Consider the following 23,132-nt stretch of genomic DNA (forward strand, 5'->3'; position numbering starts at 1 on the left):
AGTGATCTCCCCTTAAAGTTGATAACCAGAAGTGAGGAAGTTTACATTGTTATTTGCCCACATATCTTCAGTATTCTGGATAAAGAATGTAAATCAGATAATAATGGTAAGTGTATTGGGGAATTTCAGTCTCATACCATTTGTACATTGTTTGTGTATTGGCAATGTTGTTACATAATATACTAATACAACTTTGACCTGTTTTGAATAATTATTTCTATAAAAAAACAGTGTTTATACTCCCCGGAGCAGGAATGATAACTCGCTAAGTTACACCCGTCCTATACATTTCCATTGGAACTTATAGCGCGAATGTGGATTCTTCATGGTCCATGAGTTTGACATGCAAATAAAATGTTAACACCTTGTAAAAGTTTTGCTTGAACTGGTACAAGTGGCGTGTTTCTCTTGAGATGAAAAACATGTTTTCATAGTTTACCACACTTATGTTTAAAGTCTCTAAACTGCATTTCTGATTATGTGATCTTTTCGTACGATCGTCGGATTTTAAATATGAATTTGCCGGACCATGAGACGATAACAGATTAGTTTGATTAATAGCGGTCTAGGAAAGTAAGATGTCCGCTCTCGTCCTACAGACCGTGGATTAGAGCCCGACCAGACCTCACTTGTTGGCCTTTTAAAATGAAACCAGTTCTGGCTTCTACGCAAGAACCAGACCCGAGTCTCTTATAACCAAACCTTTTTGATGCCTGTAACAGTCATTATACAATATGGTAAACATAAATACGTATTAACCAATAATAAATTACTGTTCTTCTGCCATTGTAACGTGGACTAACAGAAAGGGTTTGTTAAAGAAATCATTTACCATTTCACTTAGTGTGTGTTTTTTACTAATCCCTCGAATGAGTTACATGTATGTTGTTCCTGAATTCTTCAAAATATTCAATATTCTGTAAACATGTTTGACGAGTAACTGAGTTTTTTGAAAAGTTATTGCCTTTCTTGTAAACGATCGTGGAAAACATACTCAATAAGATAATAACATACGAAATAAATATACTGAAGGACGCAATTCAGCCTGTAGGAGCGGAACCTTAAACCACCCAACCCCACAATGGTGCAAGACTTACCTTGTCGACTGAAATTAAGGCAAACTTCATGTGTTATAATTGAATCAGTGTAAGTAACCAGGGATCCATTTACGTAAATATTCTTGTCGGTCCATTCAACGGTCATTCGTGATCGCCGCAAAGGATCAATCTTCGCAGTAAACTTCGGGTAACCCGCCTCATGAACACTGACTAGTGATCCACTAACACGAGTCCTTATGTCAGACATGTCAGGTGTTTATTGCTCAGGTGAGCGGTTCATGGACTTCTTACTTTTCAATTTCATGCATTAATATTATATTAAATCAAAAGGGCATCTTACTCTGGCCAGCTTGTTTTGTGTATACTTAGGAAAAATAAAATAAAAAGTTGTATTAGGCAGCCTAAACGCGTCTCATTACCCAGCTATCTGATAGCGAAAATTAACGGCACAATTATAACTTTGTTCCATATGTTGCATAAGACGCGGACAATAAACATAAAACATTGAAATGATAACTTTTGTAAACTATTCAATATAAACACCGTAGAGTTCACCAGCCACTTTGACAGAGGTTACAACATTGGCAAATCCAAACGGCGTCAGTTCAAATCCTGCTGCCGCCGGAAAACAGTTTCATCTTTTCTTCGCTGCGCTAGTTTCTTTGCTATATTCTTTTAGATATTCACAGTAAGAACGCAGTTGTCGTTTAATATTGGTCATATCCCTAAAACTGTACAAATTACTCACATGGGACTGTGTACGAATATTACCGGTGACAATGCGGTCATGCCCATCAAGGCCTATTGCTCTTGCCTAATAAGTGCATCCATTTAAGAGTCTGAACATGTCATGCAAAATATTTTACTTAATAACCATTTATGATATTCACATGAAAAAAATGTTTACATGATTATGTATAACAATATACACATGTATAATAATATGCACATGTTTGGCATTGCCCTTAAGTCTGGATCCCATACGGTTGTCGGGTTACGCCCCTAGTTTGACCGAAACGGGCTCTTAAATAAACACTGTTGCATGACTGGGAATCACTATGTCAGGATAGTGTGAAGGTGGGGCACCATATTTGGCATTTTGACATCAAACATTTTTCTGGTAAGTTTTGTTAAAATCATTGATCAAAAAGTAGAGTGGGAGAAATGATGCGCTTTCTTTTATTTAATAACATTCTATCCGATTATTTATAGAAATTTATCAGTGAAATAAAAAGGAGATATTACGATGAAATAACTATTTGATAATGTTCACTGTTTAATCCGCTCTCACTTCTAAATCAAACCTCAGCCTTCACAGGGCTGGGACACACTATCAAAGACTATATCAATATTTCCGAATGACGTTAGGTTCTGATATAATTTGGCGCACTGAAAAACTTCAGTTGACTGTGATTTTTAATCCTTTTAGGGCATATATTAAACAGAAGCAAAAATGTTTGTTATCGCCATATGTTTCACAGAGTAAGCACCAAAAGCTATATTTCACGAGTGGCATTATGTTCACTCGTTAAAATATGTCGAATTTTACACTGAAACAAACACTTGGACTTTGTATCATTACTATTATATTTTAAGGACATATTTTTTAAATAACACAACACAAAATGATAATGCATTTATTTTTGCCGTAACGGAATGTTGATTACCTTTATACATATACTCATTATATTAAAGGGACTATATACAGCTGTGATAAAAAATATGAAAAGTAACCGAAAGGAAATACCATAATTACTAGTATAAGTATGTACAGATATTAATTAATAAAGAAAAATCTCAGAAAATAAACTAAAAAGATGTTACAGTATTTAAGCATCGTAAAGGTTCGAATCTCATTCGGTGTATTATGGAAATAACCTTCTTTCGAACAACGTTTTATGTTGACTATTTTCTAGAAATACGAAAGGAAGTATTTATATTTTTAATCAAATCTGACGGTGAAAGAAAACCCTGAGAAAATCAAATGTTAAACGATGGCTGAATAAAATGATAATACCCGTTGTTTAAACTCGTAATAATATCAAGCGTCCATCAGGTCGATGGCGATAAGTTCAATAAACAATTAGTATATTAATTGGTATTTAACAAATGAGTCAATGTCATTAATGACCTACATTAACAAAATACTCTAATGCACGAGTAACACACACCCCTCGTGTCCTGTCTCCCTCGTGTACCCTGCATCCCCTCGTCTCGGTTTGTCATACTAACAATCCTTTTACGGCCTTATTATGATTGTTTTTAAACCATCTGTATGATTGTTTACTAATGTGGTATTAAAATCGTATAACAAAGCCTTATCCTTCAACACCATTTGGACAACTGTAGGCAAGTCTCACTTCATGCACAATTACAATAATTTTAACACGTTTTTAACGACTTGCAGATTGTGAGTTTGATTCCAATTATGATAAGGAAAATCCATGACACAACCCGGTCCAGCTACTAGCCGTTAAAGGTGCCTGTTTATGTCTGTATATCGATGCTTGACCCCTAGAGGTAATCTGGAACTACTGGCAGGGGGATGGACTCAGTAGTTACTCAGTAAACTCTTCTGAAACTGAAGGGTTTCCTCATTTGGATTTTCTGCACATCGGAAGTCGTTGTTTGGAGGCAGTACCTGGTTGTATCTGAAAAAAAAGTTTGCAATAACATTAACTATAAATTATATAACGTTGAAGATGTGCGTTACGTCGTTTTCTTTGATCTTAACTTCAAAATGAATGCGTTTGTTATGTTGTCATGTTGCTAAAAGGATTTGATATGATTTGAATATGAACATTTGACAAACCATTACTATATGCAATAGCCACGTTAGCGTATGGCGGTAAGTCTCATACTGACCTTGTCCAATCACCTTTACAAATCACCCATGGCAAGAGATCGATCTTGTAATGTAGCTCCTCCGATATTTCTGGGCTTATCAGCATGGGTGTACCAGCTGCTCTTCCACGTGTCACCAGCATGTACGTGTCGTCATAGCAACACTGTTGAACAGCAAGAGTTGTCGTACCTGATGCCAAAGTTGATCGCATGCAGGCTTTGGCCCCAGGTTTATACACTAAATCATCATGACCGCTACTGTCTAACCATGTGACGTCAGTGTCTAAGGTGACGTCAAATATATGCTTAGTTTTAACCCGTATAAGTGGAAATATGCATGGGCACCCGGGAAGTGTGGCGTTGTTGATAAAGTCTTGAGCAAATTTGGAATTACACTCGACCCAGTTTCCGCAAACATCGGAACCTGCAAAATAATCAAATATGTGTGAAACCACATACTATTTATAAAAAAAACACTTAAAGAATATAATCATACATCTTTAAAATGTTTGTTTTTATTAAAACGTTTCACACAAAAAAGCACATTGAATATTGCATTGGTAATTAGGTCATATGCGACAATTCAGATATGTTGTCCAGCAGATCAATTGAATATGACAACTTGACGAACGAGCACATGAAGTTGTGGCAAGATCAATGAAACATGTTGTACATACATGTATGTCAAATTCTACTATTTTACTAAGTAAAATTGCACGAAACATATAATTGAACTAAATATATAAAATGTCAAGGTCAAGCTAAACAATCATACCAATGTCAAGGTCATTATGTTCTAGACGGTCGAGAGGCGGCACAAAGTCATCTGACTCCCATTTGTAGAACTCGTTGATGGTATTCGTATTGGCCACATTATTCCCGTCTGAAAAGCAAGATTGGTGTTGTTAAGTGTATGGTCGTTCATTATATTTGTTAGCAGGTGCAAAGCCAAAGTCGGATACCCACGATTGTGTCCGAAGGCGGTGTCAACGCTCGTTCGTTTTCCTTAGTCGAACAATGCTGAATTATTAAAAAGCAGAATACTCGATCTTGCTTCACATGTATTCTTCTATAGCAGAGTGAGGAATCACGTGACTTCAGCGGGGTTCTCATATGGGTCACCACCGATGTAAACAAACAAGTAAGTGATTTTAACTTTTAAATAACGTTTAATTGTATTGCATTTTAGCGACGTTTGATGTGGATATCTTAAAGCGAGAAATGCTAATAGATCCATATGCTTATTAAAGCATGCAAAGGAAATGCAACACCGCGGATTTAATGAGTTTGATTAGGCCTAAAAAATATATATATGTCTGTTTCGGGTAACCCGACCCTACCTATAAAAATGCGCCGACCCAAACCATTTTGAAAAAAAAAATACCTACCTTCCCTACCTAGAAATTTTGGGAAGGTTACCCTAAACAAACTGTTTATTTTTTTTGGCCTTAAAAGAACAATGCATGTTGTATGAGGTGAAAATTAACGACTTCCGTCGGAAGATTAATAACTAAAACAATATGCATGCCATCGATATTTTCTATACCATGCTCCTTGCCACACGGATATTTTCTTTGTGATAATAAGTAGATACATTTTACAAATACTATGTATTCTGTTTTATACATTTAAAGTGTTTTTGTTGTTGTCGTGTTTTAGAATTCCCATTAAACGCTAAAACGCCGCTAAACGACAACACAATTAAGTAAAATGTTCTCTGCTTAAGGGCACTGGCACCCGTCCTCTAAGATTGGTAAAAAGATGTGACTGCTAATGATTGTATCAAGTAAGTAGGACCACTCGTTCCTACACAATTGTTGTAACCATTAGACGAGTGGTTCTTCCATTTACTGATTTCCAAGAAGCAATCACCATCACTCAACACAATATTATTGGGGTTTGTTTTGACATGAATGATATTTCGTCAATGAGTATAGTATAAACAAACGGAACCAAGCCATGATAACTTCTTTAAACAAGCTATTTTTAAGAAAGCAAATCCATCATTAGGATAGCTGGTAACCCAATATAACATTTGAAATAAGCTTTTCACATGTAAAGAGAGAATGTGTATAATAAATTATATGCCCGAAATAACGTTACTGCAGGTTATGTTTGGTCCTGAGATTAGAAAAAAATGGCAATTTCACGTCCAATTTATAATACAATGGAAATATTATGAAACATACTTCTCAGGGCAAAGTCCCAATTACTGTTAATGCGGCAGGGCCTGCTGAAAGCATTCCTGTATAAGCTGTATGCATGCTGGACGAAACACCTTAAATCAATTTACTAATTCCCAAATAAAAAGGTATGTCGAAATGCAAATCTGAAGTAAAACGGAGTATAGTAAATTTAAAAATAACATTTATTTTGGATGCGGTAATTTATGATCGTTTGAAATGGTGTGTAGAAAGAATCATATAAACAATATACCGAACAAAAGTGTTCCAAACAACCGTTGTGTTGTCGGTCAGGATATTTTTTTCAGCTCTCCCACATCCGAAGTTCATTTATGGGACACAAATAGTACTAGTACTGGATTGCCATGGGCTGGTGTAAATTAACCAGTCGGTTTTATTAACAGGATTTAAATGGAAATCATTTGAAGCTGGGCAAACATCAAAGTCCTTTTGAGTAAACAAATTGAAATATCACGATTTACAAAATGCAACTGATTAAAAGGATACAGAGATATGCATAGCGGAGGAGGAGTGGGAGGTACAAAGGGCTAGAACAATTGTTTCAGTCTTGCAGTCTGCGTTGGCTTGGAAAACTACGTGACTGCATGCATAGTGGTGCTTTGCCATTCGGAACTCCTCGACGATTTCGTTTTCGATAAAAATGGCCGAGGAGTTCCGAATGGTTCTTTGCACGATACAGGTTAGATGTAGAAGCATAAGCATATGTTCATAATGGAAAGTTGCATATATTGTAAACTTCTCTGCCAACTATACTTAGCGTGAGTTGAGGATCATCAGTATGACGAACGAGACGAAAGACACTGACAGTTTAAATAGACTATAATATTCCCGCTTAGAATATATAAATGGTATGTTGATTATGTTATTTGAGGGGGTACGTCTGGACTTGGATTTGATGATTGTCACTTTACAACATATTGTCATTAAAACAAGAATCACAAATATTCAAAACACACCACTTACTGTGTTTAATGGACTCAGACTCAAAGTCTCAATGACAAGTTAAGTTTCAAGTCTTAAAGATTCTACCAAAGTTTCAAAGCTTCCATTCATGCAGCGGACGCGCTTATTATATAGTATGTCCAGATGTACCACGTGACCCAAACTAGCCAATGGCTTTCTGCCCGGAGAGCGCCCATCCAACAAGAAGAGGACCGCTCAGGCGCCAACCAATCAGTGGCTGACCGCCCGGGCGCCAACCAATCAGTGGCTGACCGCCCTGGAGGTCCAAGGATGCGTTCCTGGCAGGCAGCCATGACAGTTTGGGTAACGACCAAAATGTAAACAAACAAACAAGTGAACAAACAACAAATTTTTGAAGTGGCTCTTTTAGAACGACGAAAGACAAATGAGATGATTATGAATTAAATATTAGTTATAGTTCTAACAATGGAGTAAACATATTCTTAGGAATTACCATTATGATCTAGAATAAAAATATGGTAGAGTGGGGATTTTACCTACTTTGCATATTTAAATCACCATCTCATCGTGTATCAACTAATGGATAATGAGATAAGAAATATTACTTAAATCATGCATATGTTTCATATTATTATTAAATATGTTAGGTTATTAAGTGAAAGTCCCATGGCTCAAAAAGGTGTCCAATGTATCAACAGGTAAGTGTCCAAGGTATCAACAGGTAAATAATGACAGGGTCATTACAATATGTACATACAATATAGGTTGTCGTGTCTGTGTTATAACTTTGTCATGTGTAGGGGAATAGGAATTGACATGACACTGGATGTGTCGCGTTCAAGTCCCAGGCACCTTTCTCTTAGTCCAGCGTTCCCCTACACGTGCAGCCAACACTTTTAAGGGCCCCGCGTATATGCTTATAGTGTTAGCTCTTCCTGAACAGTAAGTTCGATCGAGGAGATTCGCCACTTTCAGTGACAACTCTTGTTTATGAATTAAAATGCATAATTTTATATATTGTATTATTTATCATTGCTGAACTTAGACTTGATCTTAGATCTATGTGTCGGAGATGCATACGTTTTTTTTCCTTCTAGATCTGATACTTCGTACATCAGTTTGTATGTGTATACTTGAAGCGCGTTGATATACATTGAATTGTTTAATATGTTACAGTTTTAGTTTATTCAAAAGAATCTTTATTTAATACGACTTATAACATCAATTAAAACACTATCAACAAAATAAGCCATATTAGGTATAATATCTTAATTTATCCATCCTATTTAATTTAAAAAAATTAGATTCAAAAGCAGATAACAACTACATGACTGATATTGTTTTATCCCTGGCTGCTGACAGATGAGTTCTGTACTGGTAAGCTGTTTTGATTCGAAGTATTTATGTTGTAAATCTGCGTTCCGCATATCTTGTCATCGAACATTAATGTATACAAAAGCAGTTCCTGCAGACCTCATACAATAACAGTATCTTGGCCGTTAAAATGAAACGAAGTGAATCTAATAACAGGGGGCAATGCGGAACGCCGCATTCTCATTTTGAAGATTGGTTTGATGTTTTTACTACAATTTATTGTATTGTTGGAGCAGAACTATAGGTAACAATGTCTTGGATTCAAATGTTCTGGCCAAAGTCATGAAGATAAAACAGTTGAACTTCTGAAAGAACAGCAACTGTCACTGTAAGTGACGAATGCCCCTGAAGTAGTACTCAAGTGTGATCCAAAGGTCATTTAGAAAGGGGAAACAGCAATGAAATGTGTAGCTAAAGATAGGAATGTTTATGAATAAGTGGAATATATAAAAACACTACTTAACTCTCATTGATGATCTGAAACACCACATGAGACCCATGCAAGGTCACTGTAATATGACCTTGACCTTAGACGTCTTAATATGTCGAACACATGTACCAAGAAATTTTGAAATTTGTCCCTACAAGAAAAACTTACAGCCCTGACACGACCACCTATATATACTCATGTCCTTATATGCAACATTTTATAGTTACACTAAGTTTGACATTGACCTTTGAGGTAAGGATAAGGGTCAGGCACGCGACACCTCGTCTTGGTATGTCAAAAACATGTGGCAAGTTTTTTTTATATGTCAATACAAGAGAAAGTCACAGTCACACACGAAACATTTAGCCGGACGCGCGGATAAACGGTGCGATTTTAATATGTCAACCTTCGGGGGCATAAAAATGAAATTACGCGTTGGGAGTTATGTTTAACTGTTTAAAGAATATATAATAGCACCAAAAATTATCAGTGTGTGTTTTTAATCATTAACCCATTTTTTTGATCCAAGGGTACCATATTGTTTTCTAACCAAGTTTCATATCAATTGGTTAAAAACTAATGAATTCATGACGGATGTTTTTGTTTTTTTTAACAGTTGACCTAGTGACCTAGTTTTTTACCTGATGCGACCCATATTTATAACAAAAAAATATGCAGACGAGTGTAATGTCCAAGTTTCATAACAATCGGGTAAAAACTATTGGATTTAAAACGGTTAATTTTGTTTACCTAATATTTGACCTAGTGACTTAATTTCTCTACCTGTGATGAGCCATATCGATTCTTTTTCAAGACAATACGCACACAAGTATTCTGTCTAAGTTTCAAAATAGCTGGATAAAAACTATTGAATTTAAATAGATATAACCGGAATTTATTTTCCTAAGATTTGATAAGGTGACATTTTTACCTAGAAGATTCGACCTAATGGCCTAGTGGGCTGAGGTGACCAACATTGATAATGATTCAAGACGACGTACAGACTAGTATTCTAACGGGGATTTCATCTTATAAGATTTGACCTAGTGACCTAGTTTTTTTTTTTACTTGTGGTACCCCATTATGGCATATTCATAGTTATTCAAAACAACATACAGACAAGTATACTGACCAAGTGTCATAATTACTGAATAAAAACTATTAAATGTATGAAATGAAATAAAAAGTTCAACACAGAATTGTGAACGACATAGGCCCGCCCGAAGCCCGCCCAGTTTTCGCCCTTCTATAACCTGTAATTTATCGTTGAAAAATCCGTCTAAAAGCCAAAATTGACTGCTGTAAGCCTAAAATACTTGTGTTCGAAGTTCATTTTTTTATTTTGTTCTTGCAAGTTCAAACAAGATATACACACTGGAACTCTGCACCAGTTCACTAGGTTTACAAACAGGGCATTCCTAAAATTCAAGCCAACAACAAAATACCATTCGGATTCCACGCATTCTCGTAAACAAAGGCTACATAACTAAAATGATACCCGTTGACAACCACCCACTTGCTCGGTAATGAACAAGGACAGAAATACTAGGAAATATTTACTATTATAGTTGAACACAGTGGGGTGTCACCTTTTACCGTTGCCAGTGCGAAAAAAACAGGTGGTAATGTTTTTCCGTCCCATTTTACTCACTAAAACACCCTCGAACATGTGAAAAACATTAAAAAGAGTTGTTTTCCGTAAATATCTGTTATAAAAGTATATTTTAGAAAGTATTTTTTTGCTTTCGGGTCGTTTTCCACAGGTGTATAGAATGGATGGATGGTTCAAACAACAACTTAGCAAAGGGAATCCCTATTGGCAGTTAACCGCAATATTTACTAATAAAGATGTTTTGATAGTTGTCTATTAAATGTGTTGATTATTGTCTTGTGACGTTGCATGTTTCTCGTTGTACGTCATTTGTGAATGCCTCTAGTTTAGAGTCTGTGTGGCCCTGAACAACGTGCCTTTAGACACTGTCATGGTAAAATCTTAAACTACTGAGGTCTTCGCTGTCCATGTCTTTCGTTCCCATATATTTGAAACCTAAGGAAGTATTTTTAAATTCGTGACAGTACGTGTTTGTCTCTTGCGTCCTCATCCTCATCGCCGTTGACGCTTTTACTATTAGTTTAGCTTATACTACGTAATAGTTCGATAACATGAAGTACATTTTTAATGATTAAGAATGGGCAGTATATGTAGCGAACGAGCTCTTTCTTAATCATCGGGTGAGTGGCAGTAGGTGGACCTTTAAACCCATGATCCGCGAATATTAAAATACTTAATGATTAAGCCTAGTACTTAATGATTGCCTATTTGCAATTTCATTGACTGAAAATTTGAGTTGTTTTCTAATTTATTTCAGCTCGATTGTGACGAAAGCTGATACTAGTAGCTAATAAAATTACCCTCGAGTCCGTTTCCTGGACAGAAACCAGTACTGTGTCCTTTTTGAAAGCCCATGAGAAAGTGAACCAAGTTAGAATCGAAACCACAGCCTATTTTGTGGGAGTCGGACACTTTTACCACTAGACCACTCTCAGCCTTTTATTATTCAATAGCTTTTATACAGACACAAGAAAATAGGACGGAAAAAGTGAATTTTATTACATCAAGACCAAGCAAATATTGTGAATTGTCTAAAAATTGCTACATGCATGGCTTAATTTTTTTTCAAAGAAACACTGTCCAGAAACAGGTACCTTCACATATCTGCAAGACGCACACCATGGACTCGACTTCTGTGCAGGCGGCCCCACAGCTGCGCATTCGCTCTTGCTGCCCGGCCCCGCACGTGGTGCTGCATGGACTCCAGGGCGACCAGGGTGTCGCGAACCCCGTCCCGTAACCACCATCTGGAATGGTTCTTGTACAGTCATGACTCCAATATGTAAATATGTATTTATCGAATTGAGAATTTTAACTGTCTTTTATAGTCGTCATGCGCCAACAACCTAGTGCGGAGGACTAAGGTGCCGAAGTCGTTTCTCAGACTCGGAATACATTAAATTAAAACGGTGCAAGATACATTTGCAAGAAGTTTCAAATAATTGCAATGGCACTGCTTTTGTTTTCCAAATAGTTTGATAGCTTGTTTTAACAGCACGAACTCATTTAATTTTTTTGTGGCCCTAGTAGGTCCAAATATCGGACCCATTTGCCTATGCAATTGAGTCCTATAACCAGGAAAAAACAATCCCAATAAAATGAGCACATAATGTACATGTTGACTGATGATCTAACTATACTGATAAAAACCGCAATTGTAATTTACCGAATTTGTTTTTGATTATTATATATATACATTTTTTTATTTTCATTTATATAAATAGGGGTGGGATGGGGGGATTACGAAAATTTCGACGTGACTAACGTCCGGCAGTATTTTTTTCAATTTTGAGTAAGGTCGTTTTTCCCAAAAAGCTGCTGGTATAAACTTGCGTACACTAAATACTGTAAAGACTGCTACAAATGGAGAAAATTAGAATGTCTCCTTCAAATTTTAAGCATTTTAAAACAATCGATTTCTTACCGACAAACAATACCACATCAATCAAAATTGACGAGTTATTCAACATCGAACATTGAAAGAACACAAAAGAGGGTTTTAGCGAACCGAATTTTGCCGCGAGCTCGCCATGGGCGCTTCGTGTGCAGACCTCGTACTAAGGTATGTTCATACGAGGTTGATTGGTAAAGATTTTGAAAAATAAACATCAAACAAGATTGATGGTAATGATTTGTTCTTACCAAGCCGATCCCGGCTTGAAGACGAATGACTTCCAGATATGACCACCGCACGGGAGCATGAGAAGGCAACAAAGTATTTCAATTTGGATGATAAAAACCAGATAAATCTAAAGAAAATGTACCATGACGGTTTTTTGCAGAAATATTTATGGTGCATTTTTTTTTAATTAAATGCGATTTTAATGCGCTGGAATTTTCATTTTAGTTCAACACAGTTCGCACGTGGCTAAAAGCATGTTCTGCATGCAATCACGCAATTCCGCTGTTGCGAATGGAATTTTTCTGGGATTAACAAGATTAATACAGTGATTCGGCACATTTTATCTGACAGAAAACGACTCGGTATCAAAACTAAAGAGTTCTTTTATCAGATTGAAATGTTCCGTCGTTTATAGAGTGTAAGTACTCATCCATTCGGAACACCTCAACCATTTTCCATCGAAAACAACCTCAGATGTAAATGGATGGTTTACAATGTCGGAAATCTTTATTTTTAACTACGCTGCAAATAGATCGCGTAGTAATATCAATCAAACAGTTAAACTTAATGATATTTCTCTTGGGAATCTAAATCATTTATCCAATAATAAACTTCACCGACAATCAATTTGAATTTTGTTATTCAAAATACACGTTAAAATACTACAATTTATTAATATTTTTATATGAAAAATTACGAACTACTTTTGATGTACCGGCATACATCCGAGGTTGTTTTCGATGGAAAATTACCGAGGTGTTCCGAATAAGAACTCACCAATACGATAATCTGTTTCGTCCCCAAGGTTGATGTCATCCCCAGCGATGTTGGCCCAGTGCTGGTTATAACTCCATCCCGTTCCCTTTTTTATGTCATCATTTCCACTGTCATCACTGACTTGTGCTCCTTTAAGAATACTGGAAATACTACCGTCTCCTGCACGCGCTCCTGACAAAGTATCGTCTGCCACCTTTTCCAAAACTTTGCGAAGAATGGTAGGACTTAATCTGCCAGATTCCAAGTGTTTCCGACCTTTCCGTTTTCGTATTTTACAGTCTGAACACGCAGATTTAGTTTTTCTATTCCTCTTCGACTCAGAAGTGTCATTTAAAAAGTCGTCAAAACTATTAAGTGCCAGTTTCTTGTTTCTCTGACGAAGTCTGCGCCTCCGGTTCCTGTCCTTTTTTCGTCGTCGTTTGGCCTGCTTTCGGTGTGTTGGCACAACGACTCGTGTGAGGTAGGGCGGGTCTGTTTGGTGTTCGTCTGATGCAGAAAGATTCGGAATATAAGCTGTCCCTGATTTGGAGAAATTTGAGTATTCTTCGATCTGAAAAGCAAGCAAGATTAAGTTGAAATATGTATATGAATATTTTATTATTTATAACATTTTTTTTCACCTGACGGGCACAATCGATTTTTCGAGTTGCACTCTCACAGATTGAACGTTTTGAAAACTCTTTTCGAAAATGCATGGAAACCATATGTGTGAGACTGCTGACAAAAACTTAGATCGCCGATGTTTATATTTAAAAAATGATGTTTTATGCATTTTTCTTAAACCGTTAGTAACGGTTTAAGCCATAAAACATTAGTTTTCGAATGGAAATATGAAAATCTGCGATCTGATCTTTTTTCAGCAATCTTTTATCATTGGTTTGCAGTTATTTACGCAAAAATATGCTCTTTCCAAGACAAAAAAATAAAAAAAAGGTTGTAACAAAAAGGTATATCTGTGAGAGTGCAGCTTTAAATCACGAATTCTAAATCCTCGAAGTAACTGCATGCAAAACTTTCAGAACTTTCGTTGGAATAGAATGTATCACAAAAGAAGCCTACTGTATACTTTAAATGATGGACAGCATTTTTGTTTCGTTTCATTTATAAACATTCCTATCTTCAGGAAAAGGTCCAGTATTGTTAAAAATGGAGTATAATTCAATGGGAATGTTTTTGTTGTTGTTGTTGTTGTTGTTGTTGTTGTTGTTGTTGTTTTCAATGGTACTTTAATAAGATGTTTTTCATTGTAACATAAATCAGCGTTCTATTATGATCTCTATTGGGTTTTTTTCGGTCTTTCAGTTAAACTCTCGTATAACATGGTAGTGCAATTTCTGGATTTACGTGTCGATAGATTTTAGACAATTTGCTGCTATAAAATACGAGTTCTGTTATTTACCACAATAAACCTTAATGTAAATTGACAATGACATGCAAAAATACTTTTAAACAGAATGTGGGGTCGAGATATTGATGTTCAGAGACCGCATGGGTTAAGAAGCATCGTTAGAACCCTCTCGTAAAAGATTACATTTCAGTTCATATAAATACCCTTGGATTACCAGCCACTTAACATCGCGTTCAAGTATTGATGGTATACTCAGCGAGAGGCCCATACCCCTGAAAAGAAAGTATGTGACTTCCTTGGCACATTCCAAAGAGAAAATAAATGTCGCCAAATGGGTTTTCCTGTGAAAGAAACATTCCGCAGAGAAAATAGATGTCACCATCGGGGTCTTCCCGAGTAAGAAACATTCCGCATAGAAAATAGATGTCGCTAAAGTGGTCTTCCCGAGTAAGAAACATTCCGCAGAGAAAATAGATGTCGCTAAAGTGGTCTTCCCGAGTAAAAAACATTCCGCAGAGAAAATAGATGTCGCCATCGGGGTATTCCCGAGTAAGAAACATTCCGCAGAGAAAATAGATGTCACCATCGGGGTATTCCCGAGTAAGAAACATTCCGCAGAGAAAATAGATGTCGCCATCGGGGTCTTCCCTAGTAAGAAACATTCCGCAGAGAAAAAAGATGTCACCATCGGGGTATTCCCGAGTAAGAAACATTCCGCAGAGAAAAAAGATGTCACAATCGGGGTATTCCGGAGTAAGAAACATTCCGCCGCAGAGAAAATAGATGTCGCCATCGGGGTCTTCCCGAGTAAGAAACATTCCGCCGCAGAGAAAATAGATGTCACCATCGGGGTCTTCCGGAGTAAGAAACATTCCGCAGAGAAAATAGATGTCACTATCGGGGTATTCCCGAGTAAGAAACATTCTGCAGAGAAAATAGATGTCACCATCGGGGTATTCCCGAGTAAGAAACATTCCGCCGCAGAGAAAATAGATGTCGCCATCGGGGTATTCCCTAGTAAGAAACATTCCGCCACAGAGAAAATAGATGTCGCCATCGGGATATTCCCGAGTAAGAAACATTCCGCAGAGAAAATAGATGTCGCCATCGGGGTCTTCCCTAGTAAGAAACATTCCGCAGAGTAAATAGATGTCGCCATCGGGGTCTTTCGAAGTAAGAAACATTCCGTAGAGAAAATAGATGCCGCCATCGGGGTCTTCCGGAGTAAGAAACATTCCGTAGAGTAAATAGATGTCGCCATCGGGGTCTTCCGGAGTAAGAAACATTCCGCAGAGAAAATAGATGTCACCATCGGGGTATTCCCGAGTAAGAAACATTCCGCAGAGAAAATAGATGTCGCCATCGGGGTCTTCCCTAGTAAGAAACATTCCGCACAGTAAATACATGTCACCATCGGGGTCGTCCGGAGTAGGAAACATTCCGTAGAGAAAATATATGTCGCCATCGGGGTCTTCCGGAGTAAGAAACATTCCGTAGAGAAAATAGATGTTGCCATCGGGGTCTACCCTAGTAAGAAACATTCCGCCGCAGAGAAAATAGATGTCATCATCGCGGTCTTCCGGAGTAAGAAACATTCCGCAGAGTAAATAGATGTCACCATCGGGGTCTTCCGGAGTAAGAACATTCCGCAGAGAAAATAGATGTCGCCAAAGTGGTTTTCCTGAGAAAAGAAACATTCCAAAGGAAAGAAAATGTCATCATCCGGGTCTTCCGGAGTAATAAACATTACGCAGAGAAATCAATGTCATCATACGGAAGAAACGGGAATCTCGGGGTCCGGGCTTATCAGACTCTCCATCATATATCACAAAGACAGTAGAAATGAACAATGTGAGCCAATGAAAATGGCCATCGACCCAAGCAAGCTCTTTATACAATAAATTATTGGGTAAAAAAGTACAAATGGTATTCTATCCCTACAATTCTAATTTCTGATAAGACGTATGGATTTGTATTTTAGAACTTAAAAATAGATGTATCATTAAAATAGGAATAATTCAACGACTGCAAGTGGGTATTTATTGTACCGTCAGATATAATGACATGCATTTTCACAATCTGTGTTAACTAGTTTGGGTTTTATGTCTCTAGAAAAAAAATATTCATTAAAGAAGCATTATTCTTTAAGAACGTTAAATACGACTCTTGGATAACGGATATTGACGAAAGAATGTGGCATCATTTAAAAAAAAATAGATTCATTGAGCATCCATAAAGTATCCGTTTAGAAATCATCTATAAAATTTAACGTGAATGGAAGGTTAATGTTGGCGAATTTATGTCCGTAGCACAAATTGTCGGACCTGGCGCACAACAAGGATCCAACATAGTCCCTATATTATTCTTTATCTACGTCAATGGTATGTTTACTAAACAATCGATCTTCAGTAAAGTATGCTGGTGATTCTGCACTAAGTTGTTTTAGTTGTTTTTTTTCTGTTTAAAAACCCTCTCCAGGAAACTTTGATACTGTACATTGGCGTGCACTAAAGGGTATATTCATCAATGAAATATTTACTGGAATCCACAAACTACACCTACGTATGCATGATGATTGTGTATCCACTACAGTGCAAACCAATTAAAAGCTAATTAAAACAGCACGTGGTCATGAAGGCTGCTTATATAGCTCACGTTAATACCCTAGCTTTCAATGTAAACAAGTTTAAAAAAACAACAACTTGGTTTTGGCCGAAGGTAACAATGGCATTATGTAGAATTTATAAAGTAAATACTGTTTTAACCACAAGTTGGTCTAGTGACTTACTATGTGCTTCAGCAATGAAATAGGATCCGCATTCTGACCAAGTTTCACGATTATTATGTGGTATAAACATAAACAGACGTACTGCTTATTAAGTAAGTTTCTTTTTGAATAATTCTTTTATTTTATTTATAGCGTAACAATGCATAAATTTGGAGAGAAAAAAAATCGATCTTTCTACACCTGCTCCTGTTTCACTATATACTCTGGCATTTGAAAAACTGCAACGATATCGACATATAGATAATAATTATAGCAGTTTATTGATTTAGATTCTGGTAAACTATCTGCTCTTTGGAAATAATCACATTAACTTCTCTTTTTAGCCCGCATGCAAAGCGTTGAAGTCAACTGATGTTAACTGATTCTATTTCAACTTTATTTTTAACTCATGTTAACTGCATGTTTTTTTGGTCGTGACAGAACAGGGAATAATGCGAGGTCGATAGTTGTGTTTATCCTCGGAAGTGGTGGTGGAGAGTGAAAACTGGTAGAAAAGAAGAGGATGTAGTCGGCGGTTCGCATTCATCATTTAAAAGCTGTTATATTCGTCAAGTACATAAGAGTACCATAATCGATGTCATAACATTTTTATGAACTTTGCACTGGTTTTCTGACGGCTGATTTCCGCGAAAATCTGATTTATTGCTCCATACAGACAGCTCTTTGAAACCATATGCTTCTATCCCCACTCGTAAAACAAAACATTGATCATGGGGCTATCTAATCTCTTTAAATCTGTAGTTTTGTTAAAGCTAATTGCAGGCCTCAGCCACAAGAAATGTATTCACTGATTGTACCATATCTTCCTTTGATTTATTCGCACGAACTTCTTTGAAATAATATCTTCATTGAAGTTTTCTGTCAAATAATCAACAGGTGTTTAGAAGGCAAAAAATATTTCATTGAGTACCTATCGTCGTTTCTAGTTTATTATTTTTGCTAAAAACTAATAAGATGTATGATTGACGAGGGTCTGTGCTGTTAGAGATTTCCAGGAATTTCTCACAGTCATATGATAAGAATGAACTCCTGCTTTTGTGTCATATGACCTGAAATACATTTAGTGACATTTAACCTCAGATTTATCAAAGCGGTCACTCCTACCAACGATCTAGCATTTCTGCAATTTAAAATGTCAGAAAATTTCTAAGGCCTAAATTTGATAAAACTAAAAAGAATAAATAATATAAGGTTAAATGTCACTTAAAGTATTTAAGGTCACATGACACCAAAGCAGGAATTCATTCCTATCAAATGAATTTGATATTTTTGTCAAGGGATATCGACAACAAACTAGGGAACCGTCATTTGGGCCATTGAAAGACTATCAGACACGAAGATTGTATTCTATAATCAGTTAACAACGAGCTGATTAGTGAAAAAAGTCATTTCAACATATTAGTTCTAGGTGGTCATGATTTGTCATATGCTGATTTAATGAGTACACGTGTATTTTGAAATAAATCACACAAAATACCATAGTTATGTTTAAATATTTGAGGTAAGGTCGAAAAAATGTCAATGCATACGCAACCGCCCGTAGGCCGTCATTGGTTCAACTTCAACCAAACTTCACAGAGGAGATCCTTCGTTGGTATTTTTTAAACGTACCAAAATAACACTAATTACTCCGGTAGTCATACCAACCTAGGAACCACTTACAAAACTATATTCTGTACGGACTTTAATACCCTTATACCAAATGCATTTAGATTTAAAACAAGATTCATACATTTTAGTTGTAAACATATTTTGTCCATTTTAGGTGTAAATCAGGATTCGTACATTTAAGGTCGTACACTTTAGGTGTAGGCAAGTATACGTACATTTTAGGTGTAAACCAGGATTCGTACATTTAGGGTCGTCGTTTTAGGTGTAGGCAAGTATTCGTACATTTTACGTGTAAACCAGAATTCGTATATCTAGGGTCGTACATTTTAGGCGTAGGCATTTATTCGTACATTTTTGGGGTAAACCAGGATTCGTACATTTTATGGTCGTACATTTTAGGTGTAGGCCAGTATTAATACATTTAAGGTGTAAACCAGTATTCGTACATTTTAGGTGTAAACCAGGATTCGTATATTTTATGTGTGATTCTTTCAATAGATTCCAAGATTCTTTTATTTCAGGTCGTACATTTTAGGAGAAGGCCAATAGTCGTACATTTTAGTACAAGCCATGGTTCGTATTTAGGTGTAAACCAGGATTCACACAGTGTATGTGTGATTCGTACATTAAAAGTGTAAACCAAGATTCTTATATTTTAGGTCGTACGTTTTATGTTTAGGCCAGTAGTCGTACATTTTGGTGCAAGCCAGTGTTCGTAATTGTAGCCAGGATTCCTATATTGTAGGTGTGAGCTAGAATTCCTACATTATAGGTTTAGCCAGGACTTGTACATTTTAGGTGTAAACCAGGATTCCTACATTTCAGGTGTAGCCAGGATTCGTATATTTTAGGTGTAAGCCAGAATTCCTACATTTTAGGTGTAGCCAGAACTCGTACATTTTAAGTGTAAGCCAGAATTCCAACATTTTAGGTGAAGCCAGGACTCGTGCATTTTATGTGTAAGCCAGGATTCCTACATTTCAGGTGTAGCCAGGATTTGTACATTTTAGGTGTAAGCCAGAATTCCTACATTTTAGGTGTAGCTAGGACATGTACATTTTAGTTATAAGCCAGGATTCCTACATTTTATGTGTAGCCAGGACTCGTACATTTTATGTGTAAGCCAGGATTCCTACATTTCAGTTGTAGCCAGGATTCCTACATTTTAGGTGTAAGCTAGTATTCGTACATTTTAGGTGTAAGCCAGGACTCGTACATTTTAGGTGTAAGCCAGGACTTGTACATTTCAGGTGTAAGCCAGGATTCGTACATTTTAGATGTAAGCTAGGATTCGTACATTTAAGGTGTAAGCTAGGATTCGTACATTTTAGGTGTAAGCCAGGACTCGTACATTTTAGGTGTAAGACAGGATTCGTACGTTTTAGGTGTAAGCCAGGACTCGTACATTTTAGGTGTAAGCCAGGACTCGTACATTTTAGGTGTAAGACAGGATTCGTACATTTTAGGTGTAAGCTAGGATTCGTTCCTTTTTAGGAGTAGCCAGGACTCGTACATTTTAGGTGTAAGCAAGGACTCGTACATTTTAGGTGTAAGCCAGGACTCGTGCATTTTAGGTGTAAGACAGGATTCGTACATTTTAGGTGTAAGCTAGGATTCGTTCCTTTTTAGGAGTAGCCAGGACTCGTATATTTTAGGTGTAAGCCAGGATTCGTACATTTTAGGTGTAAGCAAGGACTCGTAAAGCTAGGATGCGTTCCTTTTTAGGAGTAGCCAGGACTCGTACATTTTAGGTGTAAGCTAGGATTCGAAAAAATCAAGAAGCATTGACTCATATACGTAACATATGATACGACTGTACGATTTGTTGACATTATTAATGTAAATCAATTCCTGATTCAAGCCATGTTTTACCCAAGATTTATAGTCGGCATTATTTATACAAATTATATCTCTTGTTTGTGATGATTTACTTTGTTAAATGCTTCTGGTATTGTATTGTTTCTCACACACATTGCTCCAGAACTACATTAACTGGAAACATCATTGGAAATGAGATTTTTCACGAACTGAATAAACGTAGTTATATTTTGCGTATTATTTTACTGTTAAGCAAGTGTCCCGTTGTGGAGATTATAACATTTTGTTTATTTCATTAAAAACGACTAACGAAAAATATTAACTCGCACAATTTTATTCCCCAAATGATATGTCCCAGATGCCCAGTCCTATAAAACCAGAGTTCTCATAGAGTACCAAGTTAAACGTTTAAATGGCTTTTCAAGATTTTTTATGGCGCCTTGATTGCCGTACACCAGTTGACCTTCCGTTCGTGGGAGGCTTACGGCGGTTGGGGATTCATGCCGCTCCTCCGAGAAGGACGCTATTTCCGGTGACAGCCACACGTCGCTAAATTAAATCGGTCATCGGCAAAGGGATGGATCCAAACTAGTAAAGCTCTTTATCTGCCAGATACTGATTTATTTTTCTTCAAAGCTACACTCTCACAGATTGACCGTTTTGACAACTTTTTTTTGTCTTTTTTTTTTTTGTCTCGGAATGAGCCAATTTTTTCGTGAATAATTTTATCCAGTGATATAAGACTGCTGACAAAAAACAACAACAACAAAAAAAAAACAGATCGCAGTTTTTCATCAGCAGACTTTAACCACTTGTTTACGGAAATTCACGAAAAAATTGGCTCATTCCAAGACAAAAAACAACATCAACAACACGGTCAATCTGTGAGAGTGGGGCTTTAAGAAGGGCTTGGCAACTGGTAGTTTGTTTCAAAATATCTGCGGCGCATTTCTTGTCACACATCAAACATTTAATTTCATATATTGCTTTTAAAAACGTTTTCTATGCGTTATCATGAAATGAAACTCTATATTTTTAATAAGGCATATATTATAGAATATTTCCAGTTGTATTATATATCAACGTGACGTATAGTACATGATGATTTAATAGCTGAGAACATGAACTAGTATGTGTGTGTCACGCATTATTTTCCATAAAACAATTTAACTGTTGTTTCTTGAGAAAAAGAAGAAGAACATGGATGAATGAAATACCTGAGTAGTAGAGTTTGAAATTGTCGTCTGGTTCAATGATGGCGCTCCCGAATATTCCTTTCCAAGGTTACTGGTAATAGTCCACACAAAGTACACTATAAATGTGACAAGGAAACACATATTTATCTTTTGAACCACATTCAATATTATTTTATATTTCCTATGTTTTTCTTTAGAATGTAGTATCTGTTCAGCAGACGACCCATTGCGCGCTTCTTCTATGTCGTCCGCTTCACCATCTTCTGAATCAAGCGCGCGAGTGACCCCGATCGACGTGACGTCCACACCTTGCCTCATTAGCGCTTTAGAAACCTTTGATCTTCGCTTAACAATGTAGATATTACAATAATTTCACCCAGGTAGCTTCCTCGGCGAATTTAATAATTTGTGAAAACCACAGGTAGACGAAAACATCACAGAAAATGTTTGTAAAAGATGCCATTGTTCACCGGCCACTGTTGACTTCATTATGTCATCATCTTGTTAGTTTTCACAAAACTTAGCTTCACAAACAATTTGCAAGTTTTCGAGATTTTCGGTGAATTTAATGTATGTACAAATTTTCATATCCAAAGATTAAGCGGCATAGATTTTACTATTTATCGTCTTATCTCTTATTTGACTCCATTCACTTTGTGAAACTTTGATCTCTCCTAACATCATCTCACAGGTTGATATTAGATATATGTATCGATTACAATTTTTCAAGTCAACTCTTCTTTTCCTCTGCTTTCTGATGGTTTCCCGGTATTAAAACGACATTTGCGTAAAATAGTTTTTCTAATTTTCTTAATGCTTATACATACGAATATAACTAAAACAATCACATCTTTATGTAGGCAAAATGTATTAGCGCATATAAGATATTAACATCAATTATTTTTATGCTTATTTTTTAATAATTAAACATAACATTTTTTTGCATGGATTACAAAAAAAAGAAGAATAACGCTATACTGACGCTAGCTATTATATGATATATTTAAGGGATCTAATAAAACAAAA

General features: G+C 36.5%; 1 protein-coding gene across 1 annotated transcript; it reads right to left on the bottom strand.

The window, feature by feature from the left end:
• Positions 1 to 3,141: 3,141 nt before the first annotated feature.
• LOC128208477 (isthmin-1-like) lies at positions 3,142 to 22,424 on the bottom strand. The gene is made up of 6 exons (XM_052912042.1): positions 22,128 to 22,424; positions 13,346 to 13,895; positions 11,541 to 11,693; positions 4,678 to 4,785; positions 3,924 to 4,326; positions 3,142 to 3,709 (listed from the first exon to the last, which is right to left on the bottom strand). Exons 1-6 carry the CDS (start codon positions 22,422 to 22,424, stop codon positions 3,610 to 3,612), a joined length of 1,611 nt encoding a protein of 536 aa, XP_052768002.1. The 3' UTR covers positions 3,142 to 3,609.
• Between the last annotated feature and the right edge of the window lie 708 nt (positions 22,425 to 23,132).

This window comes from Mya arenaria, chromosome 11 (genome assembly GCF_026914265.1).
Source record: "Mya arenaria isolate MELC-2E11 chromosome 11, ASM2691426v1".
Classification (NCBI taxonomy): Eukaryota; Metazoa; Mollusca; class Bivalvia; order Myida; family Myidae; genus Mya; species Mya arenaria.

What these genes read in the sequence shown, in the direction of transcription:
- LOC128208477 (XM_052912042.1), bottom strand. Translation starts at nt 22,424, where the DNA reads ATGAGGCAAGGTGTGGACGTCACGTCGATCGGGGTCACTCGCGCGCTT. An exon ending in TTTCAAACTCTACTACTCAG is followed by an intron (nt 13,896 to 22,127) that starts GTATTTCATTCA and finishes CTTGCTTTTCAG; the next exon opens with ATCGAAGAATACTCAAATTT. An exon ending in CGTCTTGCAGATATGTGAAG is followed by an intron (nt 4,786 to 11,540) that starts GTACCTGTTTCT and finishes CTTGCTTTTCAG; the next exon opens with ACGGGAATAATGTGGCCAAT.